Genomic DNA, 22,526 nt, shown 5'->3' on the forward strand with positions numbered 1-22,526 from the left:
ACTTTCAGTGCAAAGTGGATTTGCCTTTCGTAAATAACCCCCAATGTAACAAAAAATAAGTTTCCTGAAAAGCAATTTAAACAAGACATAAACGGTGCATTATTGTTTATTCTTTCAGGTATCCCTGTCATTCTATACCAGGGTGACATTAAGCTATTGACCAGCCGCAGTGCAAGGATATGTAACACCTGTGCATGGGACAAATCGGGGCAAGGACTCGTTATCGTCCCCTACGTCATCTCTTCTGTGTATTGTAAGTTGGCCTCACTAAAGATTGAACTATTAGATCTTTTATCACCTAACAGAACTGTAGCCCACATCTGTGACCTTGGGTATTATGTCAGTGGAAGATGATGTCACTTCCTTTGTCTCCACTGAAGTCCAATGCATTTAGAGTGACAGGCCTGTAAGTCTGGTTCCACGCCTATGCATCTGTGTTTACCTTTTTTTTTTTTCTTTTTTTTTTTATTGCTTTGTGAAAGTATGTTATTATGCACTGACAATCTTATTAAAAATCCTTATACAGATCAAAAAATGGGCATGACATTTTTTGGGCCAACGCATACCAAGGGTGACGTAGTAGCATTTAAAACAAGCATCCATTCACCACTTCAGCCCCGGAAGGATTTGCCCCCTTAATGACCCAGGCTATTTTTTGTGATACGGCACTGCGTCGATTTAACTGACAATTGCGCGGTCATGCGACGCTGTACCCAAACAAAATTGAGATTCTTTTTTTCCCCACAAATTGAGCTTTCATTTGGTGGTATTTGATCACCCCTGTGGTTTTTATCTTGTGCGCTATAAACAAAAAAATACTGACAATTTAAAAAAAATAATGATTTTTTACTTTCCGCTATAATACATATGCCAAAAAAAAATGTATTTATCAGTTTAAGCAATAAATATTCTTCTACATATTTTTGGTAAAAAAAAATAAATAAATCCCAATAGGCGTATATTGATTAGTTGGCACAAAAGTTATCACGTCTACAAACTATGGAATAGTTATAGGAACTTTCTCTTTTTTGTTTTATTGTTTTTACTGGTAATGACGGCGATCTGTGGTTTTTAGCATGACTGCAACATTGTGGCAGACAAATCTGACCCTAAATTACACTTTTTGGGGACCAGTGACATTATTACATTGATCAGTGCTATAAAAATTCACTGATCAATTTAAAAATGTCACTGGCAGGGAAGGGGTTAACACTAGGGGGCGATCAAGGGGTTAAGTGTGTTCCCTGGGTGTGTTCTAATTGTAGGGAGGATGGGCTACCAGGGACATGACAGAGATCACTGTTCCCGATCACTGTGACGGCGATCTGTGGTTTTTAGCATGACTGCAACATTGTGGCAGACAAATCTGACCCTAAATTACACTTTTTGGGGACCAGTGACATTATTACATTGATCAGTGCTATAAAAATTCACTGATCAATTTAAAAATGTCACTGGCAGGGAAGGGGTTAACACTAGGGGGCGATCAAGGGGTTAAGTGTGTTCCCTGGGTGTGTTCTAATTGTAGGGAGGATGGGCTACCAGGGACATGACAGAGATCACTGTTCCCGATCACTGGGAACAGAAGATCTCTGACATGTCATCTGGCAGAACGGGGAATCGTCTTGTTTACATGGGCAGTTCCTTGTTCTGCCTCTGTATACCGTGATAGCGGGTCGCCGGCAGACATCGAGTCACGGGCACACTCCCACGGCACGCGCAAGCCGGCTATCTCCTAAACAAAAACCGACATACACCTACAGCAGTTTTCTCAGGAAAGCCGACCTGCCACCGTGTAATGAAGGCGGCTGGTTGGCAAGCGGTTCAACACTGGATTATAAACACACATGTAGGCAGGTGCAGTCTGCTGTCTCCACTGCAGGTGGTGCTCAACCGCAGTGACAATGCAGAGGGAGAGGAAGTCATGGGGAACAGGGTTTCTCTATGGCTTCCTGAGTCATTGGGGCAGCGATCTGATTGGATGCTGGCCGCCCATGTGACTCTGGTGGAAATCTTAGGTGTTTAGGACTATTTAAGAGTCTATTTGGTCTTTGCGAGTGGGTAGTGCAGGGAAAGGTACCCCGTCTATTAGAGACAGTACTAGCGATAGGCAAAGTTTCCTGACGAGGAGGGAAAGCGTAGGGTTGCATCTCTTCTGCATACCCTCATGATTGGGCTGCATTCTGCCCCTTACAACAAACGCTGTCCATTCAGCTGGAATCTACTTCTTCATGTCATTAATTGTAGCCGGTTGGGTAGCTGTCCCAGTGGGTTTTTGTAAACTGTTGCTGTCTTACTTAAGGAAAGGTTTTCTATTGCACCTGACTGTGAAAATTATTGCTGCCACACCACGCTGCACCCCCCAGGCTACACGCATGTTAAAATACATGGGTTGTGAATGGGCCCCTAAACTGCTTTTTCTTTTCAACAGCCGAAACAAATAGAGATCTGATTACATCTGCCATGTTGGAGTTTGAAACAATGAGCTGCGTGCGTTTCAGAGTAAGGAATAGAGAGTCTAACTACCTCAATGTTGATGATGGAGAAGGGTAAGTACTAATAGTAAAATAATATTAAAGCATATTGGAGCTCAAAAACAAAAATGTAATATATTGCAATATATAAAAAATAAAAAGAACTAATGCAGCGACACACCTAGAGATTGGTAAGCTGAAATATATAACATTTTTGCTTTGAGTTTCGTTGTCCTTTTAAAGTGGCTTTCTGTTTTGTCTTGGTAATCAAAGTTACATAGTTAGGTTGAAAAAAAACACCAGTCCATCTAGTGCAACCAATAGAAAAAATAGATAAAAAGATTGAATAAATATTCAATATCTAATAAATCCCAAAAATAGAAAAGCCTTCATATACAGAATCCTATACCTACAGTTGATCCAGAGGAAGGCAACAAAACCCTCTAAAGCCCTGGTGCCCAACCTGTGGCCTGAGGGCCACATGAAGCTCTATGGTATGTGATATGTGACCCTCTGACATCAGTAGCCTGTAGTGGGAACAAGGGGTAATAGGGGTAATAGCACTGATCTCTACTAGTCTCATGTAACGTGTTCCCAGTTTCGTATTGTCTGCTGTAGCATGTCCCCAGGCCAAACATGTAGCATGTCCACACTCTCTGACCATCATTTCTTCCTATTAGGTCTGCAGTCTAGCAGTCCTCTCAAACATTACACATATTGAACAATATGTGTGGCCCATTGGTGATGTCAGGGGCCTCAGTTGAGGCACCTTATAGCTCATAAATTGATAACCACTGCTTTAAAGCTTGGTCCTATTTGCTCCAGTGGGGTGAAATAAACTCCTTCCTGTTCCCCCAGACGGCATCAAGAAAGTTATTTATTTTTCCCTCAATCAAATTGAACCATGCTTTATAGGGATTTTTGTGTTTCCCTGGTACAGGTTTCTTTATATGAAGGTTTTCTTTATATTTATTCTATTTAATTGTAGCACCCTTTTAGTGTTGAGTAGACTGCTATATAAATTTAGTTTAGCTCCTTTGTGCTTACAGGCTTGCTTAGCGTCTCAATGGCTGCTGCTCTGATTGCTGCTTCCCCCTGTATTCTAGAGGATTATAGAATTATAGTAGGAGAAAGAACAGAGTAAGCATCCTAAATATTCGTAGTTCTTTGGCCGATCCCTGGGGAGGTATGCACAGAAGGTTGTGGAAGAACTCATAAATAGGCTGAGGCAGAAGGGGAAAGTTCCTGGGTCCAGTCCTGCTGGAGGAGACCCCTATACAGTGGCTATGCCCCGGGGGCAGAATTTCTGAAGGCCACTTAGAAGACAACAAGGTCCCAGCGGAGGCTTCAGCTGAAGGGGCCTATTTGCAAAATCTTAGTCCTGGAGTCCGTTTGGGTCTGGAGAAGCTCACTAGCAAGAGAACCAGGAGAAAGTTGGAGGACCAGTTGTCCTAATGTGATATGAGTTTGTGTCTCCCTCACTAGAGGAGGCCCGGTGGATAGTGGAAGGAAGAAAATTATGATCCTCTGGCTGTGTGAGTAATTAATCTTGGTTCTGGCGTTTAGTGATTGTGTGCAGCCCTATTTTGGTCCAGTGGGAAAAAATCCCTAATCTCCTTCCAGCAATAGAGTCTGGGGGACATTTTTGTGTAGCTCTGCAAGCTAGAGAAGAGTCCTCAAGCGTTTAGTTGCCTGGAACCATGGGGTTCCACCAGAGGTTGCTAGGTGTTCCTTGAGCTGCAGCTGATGGACCACCTATTTGATGATATCTACAGAGTTCAAGGTTCAGCACCACTTAGCAAAGCCAGCAGCATGACACCAAATATCTTTTTATTTGTCTTTAAGGGTGGAATTCTGAACACCACTTTAAGGGGGACTTTCTTCCTATTGACCACCAATGTAAGGAGCATTGTTCCTATTGAGCCCTGATGATTTGGTTTTAGGAAGGGTTCCTCAAGACATGAAAATGATTTTTGGGGTTCCTCTAGGGTTAAAAGGTTGCGAAAACCTGGTTCAGGGTATCCCATGCTCTCTCACCCCATCTATGTTCCAATAAAACATAAAAAGGAAAAAGGATGGAGAAAATGCTATGTGCCTGGTTGTGTGTGTCTTGACTTGGGGAATAAGGCCAAATCCACCAGTGTCTACTGTACATAATTCCTTTTTTTTTTTTCTTCATTTATTATTGTTCTATTAGTTTAACTTATGTCTTTTTCAACCTAACTAATGCTGGCCATACACTGTACAAAAAAAAAATCGTTCTAACCCACTTTTGAAAAACGAACATTCAGCCATGAGAGCAAACGATAGCGCCATCGTGTAATGACCGATAAATCGTTCAATGGAAATAAATTGATCAGTTTTATGTTTGTTTTTTCACATATACCTAGTGCAAACAGTTTGGACAGAAACACATTAACCTTTCAATTTATCAATCGTTCAGCAGAAAATTGTCCTTAATTTTTTCGGCTCAAAAACATCCCAACTGATTACTGATTTGTGTCCATTAAAGTGGTTGTAAACCCTTACAACACACTTTGACCTACAGGTAAGCCTAGATTAAGGCTTACATGTAGGTCCAATAAATATCTCCTAAACCTACACGGTTTAGGAGATATTTGCCGAAAGACAGGCACCGCTGTATACGGCCCATGCGCGGGAGTGACGTCATCGCAGTTTGGCCGAATGACAGCGGCGGAGCAGCGAGATCCACCGAGAAGATGGATGTGCCGGACTACAGGGGACAGCGGTGACTTCGCTGGCTCCTGTGTCAGGTAAGTGACACATAATGGACTACTATGCAATGCATAGTAATCCATTATGCTTTACCTTTGCAGGGAATGAAAGAGGAAGTAAACTCATCAGGGTTTACTTCCTCTTTAACTGGCAAAAAAACAAACAAACTCTCTAAATTACCAAATTTCGGATGATTTTTCATATGGCCAGTATAAGTATGTAATTATGATTGCAAAAACAAACAGCCACTTTAAAGAAGAACTAAATTAAAGTGGTTGTAAAGTAAGAAGGTTTTTTTTATCTTAATTCATTCTATGCATTAAGATAAAAAGCCTTTTGTGTGTAGCAACCCCCTTCAGCCCCTCTAACGCTCCTCTTACCTGAGCTCCATCTCTTCCCAGCGCTGTTTCACGAGACACTCGGCTGGCCGGGACTCACCTCCTCATTGAATGAGACAGCAGCGTGGCGCCATGGGCTCCTGCTACTGTCAATCAAGGTCAGCCTGCCAATCATTATAGATAGAGGGCAGGGCCGGGCCGCAGCTTTGTGTCTGAATGTGATGGGAACAGGGAGCTGTAACTCGACTCAGGTGCCCCCATAGCAAGCTGTTTGCTGTGGGGACACTCAACAGGAGGGAGGGGCCAGGATCACAGAAGAGGGACCTGAGAAGAGGAGGACTCGGGCTGCTCTGTGCAAAACCCCTGCACAGGGCAGGTGAGTAAAACATGTTTGTTATTTTTAAGGAAAAAAACAAAAACAAAGACTTTACAATCACTTTAAAGAATCAAAAATGTGTATATTTCAGCTTACCAGTCCCTAGATGTGGTGACTGAATTACTTTTTTATTATTTATTTTAAAAGAGAAGTATGTTTTAAATTTTTATTTTTATTTTTTTTAGATTCATGCTTACCTAGCTGGATGCAGCATCAGACTGATGCTGCATCTGTCCCCCGGTATCTCTGCACCGACAACCGAGCCACCTAACACCGCCGATGGCTCGGTTCTCTCCTCTCCCCAAGCGGAGAGATGCTGCCTGTCAGCCAACAGCTCTCCTGTTCTGATCCTCCACACTCATTGGAGCGATGAGCTGTGGAGGGATGGGGAGAGGCCGAAAAAAATCGGCGTGGGGGTCCCCCCCAAGTCCACAACAGACCCTTGTCCGAGCACGCTACCCGGCCGGCCAGGAAAGGGGGGCGAGCGAGCGCCCCCCCCCCCTCCTGAGCCGTACCGGGCCGCGTGCCCTCAACATGGGGGGTGCCTTGGGGAAGGGGGGGGGGGGCGCGCGGCCCCCCCACCCCAAAGCACCTTGTCCCCATGTTGATGAGGACAAGGGCCTCTTCCCGACAACCCTGGCCGTTGGTTGCCGGGGTCTGCGGGCAGAGGGCTTATCGGAATCCGGGAGCCCCCTTTAATAAGTACCCCTACCCATTCACCTGTAAAATAAAAGTACAAAAAAAACACAACACACGAGATAAAATACTTTATTGCACAGCTCTGGGGGTCTTCCGTCTTCGGGGGTCTTCTCGCCGGACTCCTCCGCTATCTTCTTGTAGCTCTTTTGCTAGCGGAGGAGTCCGGCTTTCTTCCTCGCCGCCGGCCTCTTCTCCCGACTTCGGGGGTCTTGTCCCCCTCTTCGGTTCTTCTGCCGGGCCACCGCGCCTTCTTATAGCTCTTTTACAGGCGGTGGCCCGGTCTTCTGTCGCCGCTGCCGCCTTCCGTTCTTCTTCTTCTTCTTCTTCTTCTTCTTCTTCTTCTCCTGGAGATGTTGACTCAACGCTCTCTCCGACCACAATGCCAGGGACGCACTGCGCGGCCACTTATATAGGGACAAGGGGCGGTGTCACATGGCTTCATGTCACATGGGTTGGTGTCACATGGTGACCCCGCCTCCTTATGATGTCACAGTCCCCATGTGACATCAACCCATGTGACCAACCCATGTGACATAAAGCCATGTGACACCGCCCCTTGTCCCTATATAAGTGGCCGCGCAGCGCGTCCCTGGCATTGTGGCCGGAGAGAGCGTCGAGGAAGAGGAAGAGGAAGGCGACAGAAGACCGGGCCACCACCTGTAAAAGAGCTATAAGAAGGCCCGGCAGAAGAACCGAAGAGGGGGACAAGACCCCCGAAGTCGGGAGAAGAGGCCGGCGGCGAGGAAGAAAGCCGGACTCCTCCGCTAGCAAAAGAGCTACAAGAAGATAGCGGAGGAGTCGGAAGAAGACGGAAGACCCCCGGAGCTGTGCAATAAAGTATTTTATCTCGTGTGTTGTGTTTTTTTTGTACTTTTATTTTACAGGTGAATGGGTAGGGGTACATTGTACCCCATACTCATTCACATAGGGTGGGGGGCCGGTATCCGGGGGCCCCCTTATTAAAGGGGGCTCCCGGATTCCGATAAGCCCCCCGCCCGCAGACCCTGACAACCAACGGCCAGGGTTGTCGGGAAGAGGCCCTTGTCCTCATCAACATGGGGACAAGGTGCGCCCCCCCCTTCCCCAAGGCACCCCCCATGTTGAGGGCACGCGGCCTGGTACGGCTCAGGAGGGGGGGGCGCTCGCTCGCCCCCCTTTCCTGGCCGGCCGGGTAGCGTGCTCGGACAAGGGTCTGTTGTGGACTTGGGGGGGACCCCCACGCCGATTTTTTTCGGCGTTGGGGGTTCCCCTTTAAGTCCATACCAGGCGGCGGGGCCAGCGACGTCTCCTTCGCGGGCCCCGCCTACCTGGAGACGCGCTTGAAATGAGCGGACTTTCCTCCGCGTGTGTGGGCGAGTCCGTTCATTTCGAAAGTACGGCGGACTTAGTACGGCGGACTTAGTACGCCGTATTAGTCCGCTGAAAAAGTGCCGTGTGTGGGCAAGTAGCCCGTTCGAAAATTCCGACGGACAGTTTGGCGGACGTCCGTCAGACTAAGTACGTCGGACAGACGGCTACGTGTGTACGTGACTTTAGAGATCAGAGGGATGAACTGTCTGTAAAGGTCTGTAAATTAGGTCAGTTTAACCAGTTGAGATCCGCGCTATAGCCAAATGACAGCTACAGCGCGGACCTCCTTTGCCGGGACGACGTCTATTGATGTCGTCCAGTGCACGAGCGGCCTGCGCGCCCCCTAAGGGGCGCACGCGGCGTGCTCTGTGATCGGCGAGTCTATGAGACTCGCCTGATCACGGATCCGAGCAAGGGGTCGATCCCGACCCCTTACCACATGATCAGCTGTCAGCCAATGACAGCTGATCATGTGATACAACAGAGCCGGTAATCGGCTGATGTCCCTGCCAGTGCCCACCTGCCCCCTGCCAGTGCCACCCATCAATAAATAAGTGCCCCCCGTCAGTGCCACCCAGCAGTGCCCACAGTGCCACCCAGCAGTGCCCACAGTGCCACCCATCAGTGCCCGCAATCTGCCTCAACAACGGTGCTGCACCCCAGTGCCACATATCCATGCCCATCAGTGTCATCTACCAGTGCCCATCAGTGCCGCCCATCAGTGCCACCTATCAGAGCCACCTATCAGAGCCACCTATCAGTGCCACCTATCAGTGCCCATCAGTCCCATCTATCAGTGGTACCTATCAGTGCCCCTTAGTGCCACCCATCTGTGCCACCCATTCGTGCCACCCATCCGTGCCATCTTATCTGTGCCCATCTGTGCCCATCAGTGCTGCCTTATCTGTGCCCATCAGTACTACCTTATCTGTGCCTATCGGTGCCACCTTATCTGTGCCTATTGGTGCCACCTTAACTATGCCTATCAGTGCCCACCAGTGCAGCCTATCAGTGCCGCCTCATCAGCGCACTTCAATGAAGGAGAAAAATGACCTGTTTGCAAAATTTTATAACAAACTATTAAACATGATTTTTTTATTTTCTTTATTTTGCATCTTTTTTTGTTTGTTTAGCAAAAAATAAAACTCCCAGCTGTAATTAAATACCACCAAAAGAAAGCTCTATTTGTGGTAAAAAAAATAATAAAAATTTCATTTGGGTACAGTGTTGTATGCCCGCGCAATTGTCATTCAAAGTGCATCAGCGCTGAAAGCTGAAAATTGGTCTGGGCAGGAGGGGCCTGTAAGCAAGTGGTTAACCACCTAAACCTTTTTTTACACTTGTTGCTTACAAGTTAAAATCAGTATTTTTTGCTAGAAAATTATTTAGAACCCCCAAACATTATATATTTTTTTTGTTAGCAGAGACCCTAGAGAATAAAATGGTGGTTGTTGCAATATTTCATGTCACACTATATTTGCGCAGCAGTCTTTTTGAACTCAATTTTTAGGGAAAAGGTATACTTCAATTAATTTTTTTTTAAAAGTTAGCCCGATTTTTTTCTGTATAATGTGAAAGATGATGTTATGCCACAAGAATCTTGAGAGAATCACGATCTTTAATCTAAGCAAAAAAAAATGTGATTCTCATTTTATCCAGAATTGCGCAGCTCTAGTATAGCGGTAATCTTAGGTGTACTCTCCTCTCACTGCATTCTTCTTATTATAATAAAGGATTTATATAGCGCCAAAAGTTTACACAGCACTTTACAATAGAAAAAGAGAGACAGTACAGTTACAATAAAATACAAGAGGGTTAAGAGGGCCCTGCTCATAAGAGCTTACAATCGATTCAATTATTAGACTTCAATGTTAGATTTCTATTTGAGGACAAGTGTACAGGCTTAGTCTAAACAGGCAGTATGTTCGACTCCGACATTAAAATTTTCCAAGGCAGCCACCATGAAAAGAAATAGGTGAAGTTAATAACTATGTATATATGTTTTAATCCTTTGATTTGTGTTTTTTTCACGTGCAGCTGCTGGTCCTATTTTGGGAGGATAGGGGGCAGACAGAATGTGAGCCTCAAACAAACCTCATGTATGGATTATGGCCTTATCCAACATGAAATGATGCATGCGTTGAGCTTCTACCATGAACACAACAGATTGGACAGAGACAGTTACGTGAAAATCAACTGGCAGTATATCTCACCAGGTAGGTAGAGGAGTCACATACAGAGGCGTACTAAGTAGGGGGGCGGGGGGGGCGGGCCACCCCGGGTACTACACACTGGGGGGGGGGTGTCAGGCCGGTGTTGTAAAATTTTCTGCGACTCATGCAGAAAGCAAACCCCGTCACTTCCGGTGCAGCTCCATCACTGAAACAGCTGACGGCGGGGCTTTACCGCGCATGCGCCACTTCACTGCTATTAACAGCGCATGCACAGGAGCTAATCGCGCTACACAAACATTACGGTCGTGAGCGGGCGGGCGGAGGCGGAGAGATGGGTAGAACATCAGCAGCAGCCCTGCCCACCCCACTAACATGCCCCCGAATTGCGCATGCGCAAAATATTTGTTTAGTGGTCGAGAAAGATTATGGACTCAAGCGGGCGGCCGGAGGCGGAGACTTGCTGGGAGGGAGAGATAGAGCGGAGCTTGGAGAGGGGGGCGTGCCCCACGTGCATACCACTGTGTCCAAGCACATTCTTATCGGTGTTGAAAATTGATAGACTCGGGCGGGCAGTGGCTTTCTTATATCATCGGCAGCACCACGTCCAGCCCCCCCCCCCCCCCCCCATAAGTAGAATATGCAGTGTATTTATTAAATCACCAGAATTTAGGCACAGTAGCTGCATTTGGGCACAGTGTCTGCATTTGGGCACAGTAGCTGCATTTGGGCACAGTAGCTGCATTTGGGCACAGTGTCTGCATTTGGGCACAGTGTCTGCGTTTGGGCACAGTAGCTGCATTTGGGCACAGTAGCTGTGTTTGGGCACAGTGTCTGCATTTGGGCACAGTAGCTGCATTTGGGCACAGTGTCTGCATTTGGGCACAGTAGCTGCGTTTGGGCACAGTGTCTGCATTTGGGCACAGTAGCTGCGTTTGGGCACAGTAGCTGCGTTTTGGCACAGTGAACGGGGGCTTTACTGAAGAGGGGGGCTGCACTGAATGGGGGGCTACACTGAAGAGGGGGGCTGCACTGTGTAATGTAAAGGGGCCCAGAGATGCAGGGTGCTGTGTAATGTAAAGGGGTCCAGAGGTGCAGTTGTGAAGATGGGATACGCAGTAGTGACAAAGAGAAATTGAAGGATGCAGGGGGCACAGTGGGGTATTTTTACATTTTAATGGGGGGGGGGTGCCACATATAGGATCCGCCCCGGGTGCCAAATGCTCTAGGTACGCCCCTGGTGACATTTACACAATATGTACCCCATTAAACTGTGTGTGCCAGGAGACATGAAATGCAATGCCCATTCAAGTAGGGGGCCTTTTTTGTGGCAGAAATGGGTCAAGGCAATAAATCAAAACTTGTATAATGCTGTAGTGACCTGCTAATCAAACACTTTTCTAAGCAAGTGTGTATGTTAACCAGTTGCCAACCAGCTGCCCCAGTTTTACTGTGGCAGGTTGGCTTGGCTGGGCAAATCAACGTTACCTTACGTCGCTTCCCATTGTGGCCACTAGGGAGTGTGTGCCACCGGAAGCATGCACGCATGCCCGCAGCTCGCTGCCAGAGCCGCTGTGAGTGCCCGGCGGCCCCCTATGACCACCGGGCATCTGCGATTGCTCGTGACAGAGCGAGAACCGGGATCTGTGTGTGTAAACACACAGATCCCAGTTCTTTCAGAGGAGAAGAGACTGATCGTGTGTTCATACAAAGTATGAACAACAATCTGTCATCTCCCCTAGTAAGTCCCACCCCCTCTTCAGTTAGAAGACAGTTAACCCCTTGATCGCCCCCTAGTGTTAACCCCTTCTCTGCCAGTGACATTTTTACAGTAATCAGTGCATTTTTATAGCACTGATCACTGTATAATTGTCAGTGGTTCCAAAAATGTGTCAAAAGTGTCCAATCTGTCTGCCGCAATGTAGCAGTCCCAATAAAAATCGCAGATCGCCGCCATTACTAGTAAAAAAATAATAATAATAATAAAAATGCCATTAATCTATCCCCTATTTTGTAGACGCTATAACTTTTGCGCAAACCAAACAATATACGCTTATTGCGATTTTTAGGGAACAGGTTAAAGAACATCTATAACTGAAATGTAATATTGCAGCTCCCCAGTTCTTAGATGTGGTGGCTGCACCTTTTTTTCAGGTCTTTTCAATGTATTTTTACCTGGTTATCCTGCAAATAATGCTCTTCCTGTGCTTGCGTGGCTGTTTACTCCTCCACTGTATCTATGGAGGAAACCATGTTTTTCACACAAGCTGGACTACAAATTGATCCACCTTAGTTCATCTCCATTACATGGGCAGTGGGGAGATAAATCGTTTATAGACAGAAGATAGCCAGTTTAGCTTACAGGACGTGACAAGGACACTGCATATTTGGCACGATCAACATGTATTTTCTGTACTTGCTGAAAATATTCTTAGGCTCAAAAGTGAAAACAAGTGCAGCCACCACATCTAAGGACTGGTAAGCTGCAAAATATAACGCTGATGTTTTGTGTCATGTTTTACAGAGAATAAAGATCAATTTAAGATGGACAATGGAAACACTTTCAATATTTCTTATGACTATACTTCAGTGATGCATTACAGCAGGTAAGAGAATGCAATCTGGAACCCTACTTTAAAGAATATGTAAACCCAACATTTCATATTCCTGATATGTGGCTGCTGTACCATATTCTTGTATATGAAAATATCCTGTTCTCTTTGTATTGCTTCCTTTGTGTGAAATCCCTGGTGTTCCTGCCAATCCCTCTGGTTTCCTGTTAAAGTGGCAGTACATCCTCTGTTTGTATTTTTACCAATAAGTAAGCTTATAATAAAGCTTACCTGTAGGTAAAAATAATATTTCCCAAACGTTCATTGTTTAGGAGATATTCTAGCCAGCAGCAGCCGGTGACATCACTGGCGCATGCTCTCTGAAGAGCTGTGTGCCATGGCTGAGATTCCCGCGCACATGTCATCACCGCTCGGCCAGTCAGACAAGCCAGAGTCCGTGAATCCAGAAGGAAGACCGGGTGAGGATGGAAGCCTCTGCAGCAGTTACAGCCGATATACGTCCTAACTTTGAAGAGGAATATCATTGTTATGCCAGCAGCCAGCTGGCGCTCCGCTTTCCGATAAGAGTGGTCACTGCGGTGATCAGATCTTTTCCCTTGCTGGGTATGGAGACGAGTGAGGGGCAAGATGGCCCGCACCCATCTCCATAACTTTGCAGGGCGGAAGCGACGTCAAAACGTCACTTCCGCCCATAGCTCTTAAAGGGCCATTTTTTTTTTTTTTTTTTAAATTACAACATTTTTATTTATTTTTTAGTGTAAATATGAGATCTGAGATTTTTTTGACCCCAGATCTCATATTTAAGAGATCCTGTCATGCTTTTTTATTTCCTAGTACAAGGGATGTTTATGTCTAAAAATAAAAGGTAAAATAAATAAGGAAAAAAATTTTTTTTTAAACACACCCCGTTCCGTCCCGCCAGGCTCGCATGCAGAAGCAAACGGATACGTGAGTAGCGCCCGCATATGAAAACAATGTTCAAACCACACATGTGAGGTATCGCCGTGATCGGTAGAGCGAGAGTAATAATTCTAGCCCTAGACCTCCTCTGTAACTCAAAACATGCAACCTGTAGAATCTTTTAAACATCGCCTATGGAGATTTTTAAGGGTAAAAGTTTGGAGCCATTCCATGAGCGGGCACAATTTTGAAGCGTGACATGTTGGGTATGAATTTACTCAGCATAACATTATCTTTCACAATATAAAAAAAAATTGGGCTACCTTTACTGTTGTCTTATTTTTTTATTCAAAAAAAGTGTATTTAAAAAAAAAAAAGTGCATTTGCGGTGTTAGAAAAAAAATGTATAATATTTGGGAGTTCTAAGTAATTTTCTAGCAAAAAAAATGTTTTTAACTTGTGAACAAAATGTCAAAAAGAGGTTCGGTCCTTAAGTGGTTAATAGTAAAAAAATATATAAAACAATATGTGCCCCACAATTGCACCAATAAGAAATAAAAAATTATTAAAAGAGATTACATCCATCTAACATTTTTTTCTTTAAAAGAAAACAATTGTGGTTCTTTTGCTGTATCCTAACACTACTTCTTATACTTCCAGCAAAACATTTGTTAATACATCTGGTCAGGTGTCAATCATACCAATACCAAACCCCAATGTTAGCATTGGACAGAGAACAGGGCTCAGCAGCCTGGATGTCAAGAGGATAAATGTGCTTTATAATTGCAGTAAGTTTCTTCTAACGTATGATAACAGTGTATGCAATACCCTTGTAACTCTCACTTCCAAAGAGGCCCACTGGAAACAGTTCTCAATTTCCATTAGTAGTACAGAGGCCACCAGTCATCCAAGCACACATACAATTAAAATCCAGTCTAGGGGATGTGTTTTTAAGATTTATTGCTCAGAAACTTAAACAGGAGAGGGATTTTGATCATGGGATACTCCAACATGATCTGCAACAACAGTAAAAGAGCTAGCTTCTATCTAGTTTTTCAATATCAGCTTGTCAGGAACCATAAACCAGACAGAGACAGAAGTGCAGTTAAAATGGCAAAAATACCACAGTTTAGGTACGTAGTCAAAAACAGAAGCCAGGGTTGGATGCTGGGGTCAGGAAACCAGAAGTCTGCTTAGTCAGTAGCAAAAATCAGGAACAGGAATTGGAAGGAAAGTGAGCCAGGCATAAAAAGTAAAGCAGTGGCCATCAACCCTGTCCTCAGGGCCCACTAACAGGCCAGGTTTTATGTATTACCTTGGGGAGATGCAGACCAGAATACTGCAATCACTGAGCAGCAAATGATTTCACCTGTGATGTATTTCAGTTATCTTGCAAACCTGGCCTGTTAGTGGGCCCTGAAGACAGGGTTGATGACCACTGCAGTAAAGAACGCACTTAGAGATCATAGACCGCGCAATGGCAAAAAGGAAATGAGTTAAGCTGCTTAAATAGCAAAAAAGGGTCTGGCTATAGGTTGGACTAATGAGGCAGGTTACTGGTAATCAGGTGAGTCACTGTGGTAGCATTGAGTGTCTGGTAATTAACCAACAGCTGAGCAGCTTCTGAGCACTGAAAGAAAAAAGCTGCTCATTAAGTAGCAAGAGCCCTAGATTCCTTCAGTTTCTCTGAAGGAAGCTAGGGATGTCAATATATCCTACAGCTGTAGACCACAGGGCAATCATTGGCAAGTTCTCTTTGACCTCTACACAACTATGAGTCCCAAGTAAGATCCTTACCCACAGTGTCCTAGGAGCTGTCTGCCACCCATTCACCTCAGGTAGATCCTTTAAGAGGGAGATGACAAAATCCTCCTCCAGACCTGGACTCTGAAACAGTGCCCTTCAGCAAGTATCCCCTTTTTAGTTGTCCACCTTAGCACTTCAGATGCTGAGGCCTGAACAGTGATATCTTGTCTTAGTGGTACTTCTCCTATGGGCAGCAGCCCCCAGGAGTACTGGAATCCTCCCAATTAGGGAAAGTACAGTCTGTTCAGGCTCCTGCACATTTATCCCCCCCCCAGCCACCTTCTGGATGTCCCCTTCTGAGGATTGGCCAGGGTATGATAAATATTCAACTGATAATTTGAATCTTCCCTCCCAATGCTCTGGAAGCTTTTTCTAGAGGCAGGCAAGCAAATTCTCAGTCTAAGAATCCCAAGCAAACCAAAGCAATCAATCACCACTCCACTGATTACAATGGAGCCAAAACAAAACCTAAATTTACCCAAAGGCCTACCACCCTTGGTAGTGAAAAAATATTAAAGCCCAACTCCAGCCAAAACTTTTATTGTACTTTTGAGAGAACGGGAGAGGTTGGAGCCTCTTTCAAGTTTTTATCAATGCCTATATCTCTACTGTGCCAGGACAGAAAGTGATGGGAAATCTCTTCAATGCGGACACAGGCATCACGAAAAACATTTTTGTGGAGCGCGGAAGGGATGGAACATTTGACTGTTTCATTGCTTTCCCACCCTGGTGACAACTGCTCCCCCCATGATTCTTGTATTGGTGTTGCTGGGACAGAAAGTGAAGGAAAATGTTCCCTAAGGGGTCACAGACACCCCCCACTGGAGTTCCACTTTAAGGAGCGAGGACCAGAAGCCAGGTGTAAGTTCTGATTCGCTTTAGTTGGAGCTTACACACAGCTGAGTATCTTCCTGCCTCCATTTGACAGTGCTAAGCAATAAGAGATAAAAACTAGTATGTCGAATGCTTTTCTATACTAGGGAGTATTCTCTTTGCTCCCATTGGCTGAACAGATCGGTGGAGTGAACAAAAGTTGGGAAAGTGTTCCTGGAAAGGAGACGCAAACCTGTTACTTATTTAGCATGGGCATTTTGCATTTAGAAAGGGATGAGTGGAAATATTATTTACGGTCTTTTTGTTCCACCCCTGAAGATGCAAATTTTATTTATATTTGTACACTGTGACATTTGTGGGAATTGATAATGCCGGATCTGACAGTTGTTTTTTCATGCAGATTTATGCAGGACAAAGTTACTGGGTGCCTCTGGGAAATTCTCTTCCAGTGATGCTACTGCCACCAACACCAGTGACAACTGTCTATGGCTCCTACATGCTCCTTCAAACCTGGTAATTTTTCAGTGTGCTCTGTCATTCATTCTGTTTTAAAATGGGTAGCCATACAGAATCCCAAACACAGTTTTTTTTAATTACTAATGTGTAAGTGGGCTGGGTAGGTAGATGGTACCTCCACCATATTCCGCTCCTCATTGGGCACCAAGTGTGTGTCACATAGGAGGCCTACCCCGGGGTGGGCTCCCCTGGGCCACTCCAGGCACCTGTAACAGGATCGCTTTACTACACATGGGGGTGCCTTTACTTCTGTGCCATTTTCATCAATGCCGGGACAAGGCTAAGGCCACAGTGGGGTAATACTTTACCTTAAGGCAGGCCTCTACTTTTAGAAATGAATATACACCATGTACGCTTGCACCATAACTGTGCTCCAGTGAAATCTCAGGTCCCCGTGACAATGTACACTTTCTCTGTCAAAGTACCATAAGGACCTGAACTGTAGAAAGGTGCCGGTTACTTGCATTACACCTATTTTGTAACGTCAGACCAGGCGGGAACAAGGCTACAAAAGATTTACTTGGAAAATGCAGCATATTGCAAAGTCCACATGCAAGAACAGTATTTCTTTCTACATCCCTAAGCCTAACTCAGGCTACGTGCTGCCCTGGAATACCTGCAAAGGAAGAGTCCATGTATAATCTGGGGATCCATAAGTGGCATTTCCCAGTGCTGGAGTCTTTGGGTTTGAACCCCAGGTCCAGATGACCTTTTTACATGACGGCAGCAGCAGCAGGCAACAGCAGTGGCTCTCTGATTCTCTCCCCCTCTGGCTCTATGCTCCAGACCACAGTCCCTCTTATAGCACAGCATCAGTGGGTTGAACCCAAAGAAGACCCTTTATAATGAAAGACATTAACCCTTACCCCGCCTTCCCGCCCCGTGGGGAAGCACCTAACTGGCTTAATTTCAACCTGCTTACAAATGCTCAAAATAGTCTTGTCTCACCTGGTACCTCCTGGTTTTCTCTTAAATTATCTGATCTTGAATATATTGGGGGGAATTTTTAATAAGGGGACCAGATTCATAATTTTTTAATAAGGGGACCAGACTGAGAGCCTGAGCTGCTTATTTCTTAAAGTGGGAATAAACTCTGTCTTTTTAATTTTACCCACACATAAGCTTATGATAAAGCTTATCTGTAAAATTAATATCTAAAAAAAAAAACACCATTTAGGAGATTTTCTAGCGAGCGGCAGCCGGTGACGTCACCAGCACATGCGCGCTAAAGGAATGGCATAATTGTGCCAATCCTTCAGAGCTATGTGCCACGGCCGAGACTGGCATCATTGTGGCTCGCCCTGTCAGATGACCAGAGTCTGAAAACCCAGAAGGAAGACCAGGTGAAGATGAAGCCTCTACAGCGGTGACAGAGCGCCGCTGGAGGGCTTTGTTTTAAGGGAAGTCTTTCATAATGTGCTAGTATGTGAATGCATACTAGCCTATTATGATATTGCCTTGCAGGGTGAAACTATATATACCTGTGTGTATATATATATATATATATATATATATATATATATATATATATATATATATATATATATATATATATATATATTATATTTGTGCTAATAAGTTTACACACCCTGGCAGAATTTATGATTTATTGGTCATTTATTTAATTTTTAGACAATAAGCGTTTCTTGGATCTTAGATATAACAATTGTACAATAATACTAACATTTGTACAGGTGTATTATATTAAAATATAACAAAGTATAATTGAGTTCAGTCTTGGTCATTTATTTGAGAATGTAAATAATGCAAAAACTTTTCTTTCACTCATGGTTAGTGTTTGGTTGAAGCTACAAACACCAACCATGAGTGAAAGAAATTATTTTGTGTTATCATTCATATTCTCTGAAAAATGGCCAACAAATCATAAATTCTGCCAGGGTATGTAAACTTATGAGCACAACTGTACATATACATGATCCCTTGCAGCGTGGCCACCCTGTATCGATTAATTTGAGATAGATAGATAGATATATTTTGTCCGACTAAAGGTGAACACCTAAAAATACGCACCTCGCCCCAAGACATAAATTATTCAAAAGAAGGAGAAGATTTGGGAAGGGACTATAGCGGTGCTTATACGAGTAATAATAAGAAACCAATCAAGTATATAAAAATATACAAAATATATTTTATTATAGACAAAGGTTAAAACAAATAGCAGAGTACAATAGGTAGTTGAATTTCAAAGGATATCTCCATTATGGGAGTTAAACAAAGAGGCTTTAAAGAGATTGAGTGATCGTATGTTATCTCGACATGTTTTGCCTCATGTCTTCATCAGGGGATATTCGCATCAACCATAGACTAGCGAAAAGGCTATACAAAGACAAAAAAATATATATAACAGGAAAATTATAACAAAAAATAGAATAAATATTAGCAAACAGGAGCGATTTTGACGAAATTCCCCAAGAAACAGGGAAAGACTCACCACCTCAGGGACCACCCCCCCCCCCCAGCACAAGGGGAGGAAAGGGGTCAACCATGATGCGGAGAGCGCCAGGAACGGAGAGCACTATGCGGCCATAGTGAGCATATACAACGAACAAGCTAACAAAAGAGAAGTAGGGGAAAACCTACAATAAATCTACTTGTTTAATATTGTCATAACAAATTGTACTAAAAAAATTAAAATACCATAAAAATGCAGTCCACAAAAAGGGGTTGCCTAACTTATAAACCTCAATAATATAGTCAAAAAATTCCTGAATGCAGTACTTGCTAAATACAAATAGACTCATAGCTTAAAGATGAGCACAGGGGGGTGCCTGCATATGAAAATCCAAAGGTCCAATAGAAATGCAGTATTAAGGACTATAAAAAAAAGAGAGAAAATATAGAAAAAATGGGTAGAATATGTAATGGTCCATCTGGAGTCACAGACATACTTCATTTAAAATACACCCACACACCGTAAGGATAGCACATACAATTGAGTGCCACATAGCAAAAAAGCTATATATTTATTTTGATGATTAATGATGCAAATACAGAGGGAAGTTATTAATGTATTCACCAATTTAGAATAATAATTCTGTGCCAATAGGCACATCTGACCAAGGTCTCTTTACATCATGAGAAGGTAATGAAGCCACTGGAAAAATAAAACAAAAACAGGTGTAGAGGAAAGCAGACAGTAGGGATGAGCCGAACACCCCCCCGGTTCGGTTCGCACCAGAACTTGCGAACGACCCCCGCGTTCGGTACGAACGTTAGAACCCCATTGAAGTCTATGGGACTCGAACGTTCGAATTGGAAAGTGCTAATTTTAACGGCTAATATGCAAGATAGTGTCCTAAAAAGGGTTTGGCGACCTGCCTCCTGCCTCAGGGGACATGGGTCACTGCAAAAAAAAGTTTTAAAAACTACCGTTTTGGCGGGAGCACTGATTTTAATGACGATTAAAGTGAAAAAAAAAAGTGAAATATTCCTTTAAATATGGTGCCTGCGGGGTGTCTGTAGTATGCCTGTGAAGTGCCACGTGTTTCCCGTGTTTAGAACAGTCCCTGCACAAAATGACATTAAACGTAAATAACACCATTTAAAACTGCTTGCAGTTTTAATGTTATATCTGGTTCCTGCAATATGGTTGAAAATCATTGAGAAACATGGCATGGGTAGCCCTCCCTGCCCATTACCAGCCTATTTGGGTCTTGTACGCATATTAAGGGGAACCCCGTACCCATATTAAAAAAAGGAAATGCGTGTGGCCCCCAGGCCCTATATACTCAGAACAGTAGTATACAGGCGGTGCAAACAAGACAGGGACTGTGTAGGTTTGTTGTGTTAAGTTGAATCTGTTTGTCATTTTCAACCGGTACATTTTTAAAGTGTAGCTCCAGTCAAAAAAACTATCTTTAAGCTTTTTGGAAAACATAGGGAAGGGTTATCACCCCTGTATAATTTGTTTTGTCGTCCATCTTTTTTCATCTCACTTGCTGCTGTCTCCTTGCGTTTGCAAGTAGGAGATGTTTGTAAGTTGGATGTTTGAAAGTAGGGGCCTGCCCTATATTATAGCGGTATGTACTGGGTACAGAGCACGCAGACAGCACGCACTATCTCCTAACACTACTGACTGCAAGCTCTATTATTAACCACTTGTTAGCCCAATGTTTGCATAAAGTGAAAGATGAAGTTATGCTGAGTAAATAGATATCAAACATGTCACTCTTCAAAATTGCACATGCCCGTGGAATGGCGCCAAACGTCGCTACTTAAAAAATCCCCATAGGCGACGCTTTAAATATTTTTTTACTGGTTACATGTTTTGAGTTGCAGAGGAGGTCTAGGACTAGAATTATTGCTGTCGCTCTAACATTCTCGGCGATACCTCACATGTGTGGCACATGCGAGCACATGGGGACATGGGCGCTTTAATTTTTATTTTATTTTTTTATTGTTCATTTTACTTTATTTATGTTAGTTTGACATTTTTTTCCCCAAAAATATATTTTTGATCACTTTTATTTCTATTACAAGAAATGTAAACATCCCTTGTAATAGGAATATGGGGTGACAGGTCCTCTTTACAGTGAAATCTGGGGGGTCAATATGACCCCATATCTCACCTCTAGGCTGGGAAGCCTGAAATAAAAAATAAAAAAAAGATTCTGGCTTTGATCGTACTGGCGAGTTGGTAGAAGCACCGGAGGGCGGTGAGGGGTGGGGGGCGTCTATGGCTGGGTATTTCAGGGTATCACCGAGTATGGCTGGGTATCTCTGAGTATGGCTGGGTATGGCAATTTATGGCAGGGTATTACAGAGTATTGGCGGGGTATTGGCAGGGTACTACAGAGTAATAGCAGGGTACTGCAGAGTATTGGGGGTACTGCAGAGTAATGGCGGGTACTGCAGAGTATTGGGGGTTACTGCAGAGTAATGGGGGTTACTGCAGAGTAATGGGGGGTACTGCAGAGTAATGGCAGGGTACTGCACTGCAGAGTAATGGCAGGGTACTGCACTGCAGAGTAATGGCAGGGTACTGCACTGCAGAGTAATGGCGGGGTACTGCACTGCAGAGTAATGGCGGGGTACTGCAGAGTAATGGCGGGGTACTGCAGAGTAATGGCAGGGTACTGCACTGCAGAGTAATGGCAGGGTACTGCACTGCAGAGTAATGGCGGGGTACTGCACTGCAGAGTAATGGCGGGGTACTGCAGAGTAATGGCGGGGTACTGCAGAGTAATGGCGGGGTACTGCAGAGTAATGGCGGGGTACTGCAGAGTAATGGCAGGGTACTGCAGAGTAATGGCAGGGTACTGCAGAGTATGCACTGGTATTGAGGGGTTAAATTCGGTGAGCAGCGATGTGGGCACTGCAGATGCAGCCCACATCGCTGCTGACACCGATCTCTTTCCCCTCCGCTGTACCGATCGGTACAGAAAGGGGAGGGGGGGGCGTGGCCTGGTGATGTGCTAGAGCAGACGTGTGCTCTGTGAGCTCCGAGGCCGACACCGAGAAATATACATAAAATCATCCAAAAACTCATATTTTTCCTACCTGAGTGATGGGCCGGCGGACGGGCAAGTCTCTGCCCAAGAAAGGAGCCTCGACGGGGTCGATTAAGCGATTCCTTTCCGTGGAACCGGACGAGGTGGAAGAGCAGGACGACCTAGGCCGCAAGCCGCGGAGTAGAGTGGATTCCGCATCCCGCGATGGGCCGGACCGGAGGTCGCGCTCGCCCGAGTCCTCGGCGGGCTCGGGGGCCGAGGGTGAGTCACATCCTTCCGCCG

General features: G+C 44.7%; 1 protein-coding gene across 1 annotated transcript in view; it reads left to right on the plus strand.

The window, feature by feature from the left end:
• The window catches only part of LOC143940538 (astacin-like metalloendopeptidase), a 52,460-nt gene that overhangs the window by 8,393 nt on the left and 21,541 nt on the right, over positions 1–22,526 (plus strand). The window contains exons 4-9 of the mRNA XM_077462024.1: positions 119–253; positions 2,432–2,549; positions 10,011–10,189; positions 12,669–12,750; positions 14,278–14,405; positions 16,658–16,770. Coding sequence (XP_077318150.1) covers positions 119–253; positions 2,432–2,549; positions 10,011–10,189; positions 12,669–12,750; positions 14,278–14,405; positions 16,658–16,770 — 755 coding nt within the window. The remainder of the gene's footprint in view (positions 1–118; positions 254–2,431; positions 2,550–10,010; positions 10,190–12,668; positions 12,751–14,277; positions 14,406–16,657; positions 16,771–22,526) is intronic.

This window comes from Lithobates pipiens, unplaced genomic scaffold (assembly GCF_037356315.1).
Source record: "Lithobates pipiens isolate NorthernLeopardFrog02 unplaced genomic scaffold, aLitPip1_a1.2 Scaffold_10, whole genome shotgun sequence".
NCBI classification, from domain to species: domain Eukaryota; kingdom Metazoa; phylum Chordata; class Amphibia; order Anura; family Ranidae; genus Lithobates; species Lithobates pipiens.